We start from the raw sequence: 8,159 nt of genomic DNA, 5'->3' as shown, positions 1-8,159 counted from the left end.
CGTACGGCTTAGAAAGCCCTTAGGGAAGTTATGGGTCGATACGACCAAGCCACACATTGCAAACATTCTCGTTAGACGTATTAACATAACTTAGCTATCGTTTCTAAATAGCGCCACGCACTCGTCGTCCTACACTACTGCTCGTGATCACCAGCCCTGGCCCATGGTTACACTCCACATGGCGTGAAGACATATAAAGCGTGGCTAGCAGCCATGGAGAAGAGGCGGGATTGCTGGAACACGTCGGATTGGTTACTTGTTGTGTGACAGCCTCTATCCAACATAGATAACGCGGGGCCTCGGATAAACGTGTTGTGAACTATCTTTTTTAGGACGGTTACACGTCGGTCACCTTGCCGTGATTTTGGAACCCGCACCAAGGCGGGCCTACCTGGCTCACGTGCCCCGATTCCGCACCTAGGCTTGGCGGGCGGGTGTGGGGCCGCTCGCCCGGCGTCTGGTCGCAGCTCGGGATCGCCGGCACCTGCTGCGCCATCTCGCATCTCCTCTTGGCCGCCACAAGCTTCACTGAAAAACTGCGCGTGCGTGAAATAACCACGACCATGAATCGAGAGCGCACAACACGGGAGTATTGGTCAGAATTTCGATTTGAAATTTGTTACACTATACCTGCAAGTTACAGTGTACTATAAAATCTAATACGCATAATTAATCGATATCGATACATAATATCTGAAGTTTAGCGATGTCACTACGTAATTTGTATTTTGTCATGCGTAATAACAACCAATGTGAGAGACCAGCAACGACTTTATTACGTAATTATAATTACTATATCTCGAAAGATACACGACAAATATTTCGTCAAATCTTCACTGCACCGAGATTAGGTGAGTTTTAATGCATTATCGTGGAACAACTACAAACCATCAACATAATATGTTACTTGCTAATATAACTGTAATGAAGTCAATTAGCCAGAATAAAATTCTCCAGCAGGATAATTCGGAATATTGCCCCAAGCACTCAGCACACAAAACAGTGGTCTAAAAAATATAATGAATGTGGATATTCAAGTAGAGGATAGGTGCACAACTCATTACAGAGTGATCGTGAAAGTAGCAGAAGTAACAGGATTAGTACATGATTACTTGTGGCTTAATGCTCCATACATACATCATGTCACATATACCCTAGCGTTACCCACAACTAGACTTAGGGAATATCTTCCAACCTGTAATGCACTAATATGTAGACTGCAAACCACTATTGCCAAGCAAACGAGGTGACCTATTAGTAACGCATAGAATTTTTACCATGTTAGACGCTAAACCATACCGAATTGCCAAGTCTTGATACTTGGTAACTCACCACGACCCAGGTAAACGTCATTCATTAACACACGCACAGATCCCCACACTAAGCACGGACAGCACAAAACTAGAGGACATGCATACGAAGATTGCGTGGCAGCAGCTTTGGCGGTCGTGATTCCTGGATGGCAGCTCGCGCGGCGGATGAGACGCGCAGTCCGCTGGAATAGCTGCGCACGCGACCGCTGGGGATGTTCAAGTATGAACGCTGTCCGCAGTGGAGACGTGCGGCCAAATTGAGGCCGGCGCACGTATCTACACAGACGGCAGCAGCGAGCGATGGTCCTGTAAGTTTTTAAGGACTAACAATGACAGACTTTAGTTCTAAATAAGAACTATCGGCGGCTAACCAATAAGAGCCCAATATACAGACTCTTATGAATTCTCTTGACGGTAGCTCAGTAAAGGGCTTGTTGGGCGGTCCATTATGCCAGCAGCTTCCATCGAAATGGCCCAGTAAATAATTATTTGTCAAAGTGGAATTTGTGATTTTTCGGAACGCCCAAAGAAAATCTCTCCTCTCTTACATGCACCCTCTCCCTGATCAATTACACACATCTTCAGGGCAGTAAACAATAACAGAGATGAAATTGTGTTGAGTTTATTGGCTCTTGGACGCACGCGTGCAGTTGACGCTACACAGACTGATGACTAAGCCACAGGCCACTTGGAACATCTCAAATAGAAAAATAAAATCTTTCACACATTTTTACACAATGATCCGACCAACCTGTGAGTGGAAAATGAGTTGAACGTATGTGAAACATATCGGTTAGTACTTACCTCGTGACATAGCCACGACTAACTGATCAACCACTAAATTTGTTTAAAATGTTCCACTCACCCTTAAGAAATGCTGAGAAATTAGACGCTAGTTCATCGCAGTAACTCCCGACACTGCCCATCCTGACGTCACAAAGTTATAATGTCACAGCGTCTGCAGATGAAAAACTTTCCACCCTCATTGGCCCAGCGGGCCATGTAGAAAATGTTTAAGGTCACTGGCCCACACTAGGTTTTACAGGCCCGAATCAATGATCATCATATTATGAAAAAGAAAACCGAACTCGCGACCGGGAAACAGGAAGTCTGTTGGCGACCTCTAGCGCGAGTCAAAACACGCCATAGGTGTTGTCTAGTTAGCCTTCCCCTACTTAAGATCTTTGGGAATATATTGCCTAATCGGTAAATTCGGTAAATTTTCATACAAACATATCCTGAGAATTTCCGGGGTAAATTCTCAGACTGATTCCAATCATATTAATGAAGCTGAAGAATATCATTAATACGAGCCACTTTACCTCAAATTTTTTTCCACTGGTCCCATCGGGTGCTTTATTGTTCCATTTCAGGTTGCCCCATGTATAGGCTGCCACCACCGCGGAATAAAAAAAAAATTGTTAAACGTTGGCCCGCCCCCCCCTCCGGATACCGTGTGCCAGCTGGCTTATATTTCGCAGACTTGATTGTGTAAACAAAACACACGTGTTGCGAGGTTTGTCGTGCTCTCCGATTAGATCCATGTCGAGCCATTTCGAGGCCCGCTAAGCCTAGCATAAAGCGCGCGGGCAAGACGTCACACACACAGCTACGTTAATTGGCTAAAAGAATCGAGTAGCGCGGTTAGGGATTTTCGGAATTATTTAATTTGAAGAAAAACTTCAAGGTTCAATGAATGACGCACTCGTTCACTTCCGACAGCGAGTGAAAATGCCGAAAATTTTCCACTTCGATGCAAAATGCATCGGTCGGGCATTTAATTATCTACGAAAAGTATACAGGCTGGCGAAAGACAGTAGGTACAGTGAGTAACTGGTCACGTCGGTGACGCCCCATTCATGTCCATCAACGAAGAAGGCGGGGCTTATTCAGATTACGGAGATGCGAAAATGCAACAGAAAGACGTAGCACAGTGCGCTAAACAGCGTGTTATTTTCGTATTTGTGGCAAACTCTATCGTAGGAAACCGTTCTAACATAGCAGAATGCCCTAGTTCCTGAGATCGGCGATTTGATGGTCCAATGGGTCCCCACCTATAAAAATATAATAGAGAGGTGCGGCGTAGGCTGTGATTGGAAGACACAAAGTGTCAATCCTCGGCGCGCCTCGGCATCATGGCCGCATCACGTCGAGCAGAGCCTAACACAACACGACACATATGGCCAATCACACATGCGCACACTCAAACACTGTCAAACTCACACAAACAACATACATCACTCCGAAAGCGTGTGCAAAATTACATCCAAATGGCTGTGCAGAAAAGCAGACAAGACCGCCACCATGCCCTAGACTTGGTGCTACATCTAGCATTGAAGACCATGCCCGCTACCACTACGACGCCTCGCTCTACATACTTCCTCTCATTCTGTAACGCATCTTTGTTCTTTTTCATCGTGTAAAACTGCTTGTTGTGCCTATCAATGTTCTCCCGATGATTCTCGAGTTCTTGGTTCATCTCCTAGAAATGAATGTGTGACAAACGCGCGGCCGGTGAGAGACAGACAGTAAAGCTACAGCCGTACGGTCACAGACTAACGCCTGCACTCCTGCCCGCAGGACGTTTGCACGGCGGAGCGAGCGCTGCACCCACCTCTCTCCTTCCACACCATACATACTTTCGCAAGTCCTGCAGTCGGCCCTGCTTCGTCCGATTCTCATAAAAGGTGTTCGTCGTCTCTTTAATTTTCTCAGCCAAGTTCAGCTGCTCTAGCTGACGTTCCTACGTGGACAAATCAGGAGTGACAGCGAAGCGGAGGGAAGTGCAAGGGAAGCTGACCGGTCAACAGTATTAACTTTGGCTAGGATGAGGTTTTTTTTACAAGACAAGAGTTTTTGTCCTGTAAATACGACTAACATTCGATCAGTGACCATTTATCAATAGATGTGACAAAGCAGCCTAGCAGAAGGAATTCAGGGAAGTTCAGAATTTAGGAACTATAACAGGGTAGAATAAATGGTCATCGTGACCAAGTCAATAGCTATGCTACTGAAATTGCTACTACAAAATGCTACTGAAATGTTAAAAGCCTTCTTGTTTCCATAGTTTAAAACAATGTCCAAATCTTAAACAGCTTCACTGCATCAGTGATTGTATTTGTCACTCATGTCACTACAACACTATTTAACATCAACACATTAACCCCCCCCCCTCCAAACACATTAGCATTTCTATTTTGCAACAACTGTCTTAGCCATATACATATCAAAAGAGATTCTTGAAGCTTTTTCATAACTGTGGAAATCACTAGCACTATTAATCAAAGCGCACCATTAATTAAATTTATAGTTCATGCCCTTTATACATGTAAGCGTCGTCCTGTTAATGTCAGAAAGGAAGCACGCTCCCCACGCTCACTGCGTGTGTGAACTTACAGCCATTTTCCTCTCAAGCTCATCCACATTCTGTTGATCATTCAGCAGGTCTTCATTCAATCGTCGGATCTGTAATGGAGACCAGCACGTTAGTTTACAAGCAGGTTGTGTCGGTGAAACGATAAACTCAATCGACGACAAAAGTGACGCGTTCGAAAACGATCACAGGTTCACGCAGCGAACATTGCTTAGCTAAAGTTGGGATACAGCAACTCGGCCTCGCACGGACACATGTCGCACACACGCACACAACATACACAGCATGCACGCACGCACACACACACAACAGGCACACAAACACAGCACATGCAGGCACACACACCACGCACACGCACGCACACACACACACACAACAGGCACACAAACACAGCACATGCAGGCGCACACACAGCACGCACGCACGCACGCAGCACGCCTTACACACACACACAACAGGCACACAAACACAGCACATGCAGGCACACACACACACACACACACACACACACGCGCGTACGCACACACAGCACGCACGTACACACGCATGTTTGCACACAGCAGTATTAGCGTGAGGGGAGCTGACAGGTAAGCGGGGAGGGTGGAGGAGAAGGTGCGATGGAAAGCATTGCCTTGCAATATACAAGTTTGCAGTATCACCGAAAGTTTACAGCTGAGGATGTGCTCTGCTGCTGCTGCAGTTTACTTGCCTGTTCATCTTTGTCCTTGATGGCTCTATTGAGCGAACGCAGTTCATTCTTGATCCAAGCATCACGCTCTTCGCGGCTCGTGAACTGGTTGCCACGCCCCTGCTTCGCATACAGTTCCTTTCGTCGCTGGTCAGCCAGGGCCAATCTGCAATACGAGGAAGGCTGAGAGTTAAAACCATACCCTGAACACAGCCAGCAAAGATTAGCATTCAAACCAGCATGTACCACAACAGTTAACCAATACCACTGAAAATATTACCGTGAAACGTTTAAAGTGTACGGGATTTATAAAGGCTAACAAGATCACGATTGAGTTCTAGGCACATGATACGATAAAAGAAACATAACTTGGGAATATTGGAAGATAACACGTAGGTCGGCGAACAGCGATACGTACGATCCTTGTGCATTCTGCTCCCGTTCCTCCTGGGCTTTGTGCAGGGGAATGATAGAATCTAGCTCATCCCTCTTCACCTGAATCTGCTTATTTAGCTTTTCCAGTTCCTTGTCTGCTTTTGTCTGTATATGCATATAAATTGAGCACTCAATACTGTCTTAGTACAGCACATTTCAGATACCATTCCACCGATTTTACCCAACTGGTAAATCTTACCCTTACCCCAAATGTAAAACTCAGGCATATCTCATTAATTTCCTTCATCTAGACTACCCCGGGGTCATTTATACTCCCACCTACCCTCGCATCCCTCTCTCCCTCCACCCCACCTACCCTCGCATCCCTCTCTCCCTCCATCCCACCTACCCTCGCATCCCTCCCTCCCTCCAACCCACCTACCCTCACATCCCTCTCTCCCTCCACCCCACCTACCCTTGCATCCCTCTCTCCCTCCATCCCACCTACCCTTGCATCCCTCTCTCCCTCCATCCCACCTACCCTCGCATCCTTCTCTCCCTCCATCCCACCTACCCTTGCATCCCTCTCTCCCTCCAACCCACCTACCCTCGCATCCTTCTCTCCCTCCATCCCACCTACCCTTGCATCCCTTCTCCCGCTGGTCCAACCAGCCTTACCCGTTGCATTCCTCTCCCTCCATCACACTTGCAATCCCTCTCTCCCTTCCATTCCACCTTACCTTGCGTTCCCTTCTCCTCGATCCCACCTCCCTTGCATCCCTCTTCCCTCCAGTTTCCCACTCTACCTTGATCCCTCTTCGCTTCCAACCCACCTACCCTTGCATTCCCTCTCTCCTCCACCCACTACCTTCATCATCTCTCCCATCCCTCCATTCCCACCTACCCTCGCGTCTCCTCTCTCCCTCCACTCGCGACGTCAGGGTCATTGATGAGTAGTCCACATGTTGTTGGGTCTTCGTCGGTGGAACAGCTCAGACTGTTCAGTTAGGCGAGCTGCTCCTCTCGTCACCAAACGTCTGCATCTTGCCTTGTGCACTCGCGCCATTCTCCTTGCTAACGCCTTTGATGTTGTCGGAAAACTCCTGAAGCTTGTCGACGCAGCTGCTGCCGCTTGCTCCCCGACCGTTGTCACGGGATTCATCACAAGACTACAACAACGCTTAACAGAATAAAGTTAATGCATTTTTACGTAGACGCTACACCTTAACCCAAGAATGAAGTCAATGCATTTTTGTACTAACACTACTACCAGTTTACATCAGAATTAAGTTAATGCATGTTTTACCCAGCTACACAGGTAACACTATTGACAACAACTTTTCGCTCAGGTGTACATGTTACCGCCAGGCACCAGGATGCGATAATTGTTGAGTAGAGTGCCCCATTGTTATTGTTGTTCTGAATTATGTACTGCCTGTTCGCGCGAGTTTGCTCGGCCTGGCGCCCCTTTTATATGTATATTGGTTTCTCTGGGGCGTTAGCGCTGGTTTTAGGACGGGGCGCATTTTCTAGTTTGTTTGGACCATTAATATGCTAGTCGCAGCATGTTGTGTGCAAGAGAGCCCGTATATACTTTTTCACTGTAGCCGCGGCACACGAGTAACAAGGAAATGCGTTGAGTCGCCTGTCATTTTTCGATGTGCGGCGGCTACAGTACATGTAACAAGGAGTTAACAACTATTTGTCCAGCTGCATGGGTGAAGAGTAAAGAATTAAGGGGATTAATCATTTTGTTAAATTATTGTTACCATACATCATGAGGTTAATTGCATCATTAATGGCTACTCAATGAGCTATTCAGGTTACAGACAATAAACCGTTTGCAACAAAATGGGTACATGTATGCTTGAGGTAAATAAAATTCTCACACAGCTGTGCATGTTAATAAAACGATCTAATCGATTTTGGCTCATTTGTAGACACATGCGCATATACCAAACTGGCAATATAGTACACAATCTACTACCCAAAATTCTGAAAACCGAAAAGCTCCGAAAACCGAAAGTTTTTTCTGTGGAAGTCGTGCTGCACACAAAGCTCGCGTTGTTTGGCCGCACAAACTCGACCCGACGAATGATTAATGTGTTTGGCGATTAGCTGCATACATATTGTACCTGCTACCGAACTGTCTTATGCATGTATAGCGGTATGTACATCTGTCTGTTACTACCATTCGAAATCCGAAACGAGTGTCTGCGTTCCAAGGGTTTCAGATTAATAGATGTGTGTTACTGTAATTAAAGCGGAGAGTTTTGACTCTAGGTTCTGAGGGTTATTCTTCAAGCTATATTCTAAGGCTTATAATACGCTACATATAAACGGTTTCATGGTTCAATCACATTAGAGTAATGTGTTTTTTTAATGTTTTAAAACTGAACGACTACAGTTA

The 8,159-nt window shown here is 46.1% G+C and overlaps 1 protein-coding gene across 1 annotated transcript in view; it reads right to left on the bottom strand.

The window, feature by feature from the left end:
• The window catches only part of LOC106817302 (structural maintenance of chromosomes protein 3-like), a gene marked incomplete in the record, with an annotated part of 41,464 nt that overhangs the window by 19,899 nt on the left and 13,406 nt on the right, over positions 1–8,159 (bottom strand). Inside the window, 6 exon segments of the mRNA XM_014821965.1 lie at positions 3,692–3,795; positions 4,710–4,778; positions 5,396–5,540; positions 5,793–5,914; positions 6,093–6,115; positions 6,780–6,918. Of these exon segments, the coding sequence (XP_014677451.1) occupies positions 3,692–3,795; positions 4,710–4,778; positions 5,396–5,540; positions 5,793–5,914; positions 6,093–6,115; positions 6,780–6,918 (602 nt within the window).

This window comes from Priapulus caudatus, unplaced genomic scaffold (genome assembly GCF_000485595.1).
Source record: "Priapulus caudatus unplaced genomic scaffold, Priapulus_caudatus-5.0.1 Scaffold1672, whole genome shotgun sequence".
NCBI classification, from domain to species: Eukaryota; Metazoa; Priapulida; class Priapulimorpha; order Priapulimorphida; family Priapulidae; genus Priapulus; species Priapulus caudatus.
Note: the sequence above shows the minus strand (reverse complement) of the source record. Positions and strands in the feature narration are given on the sequence as shown.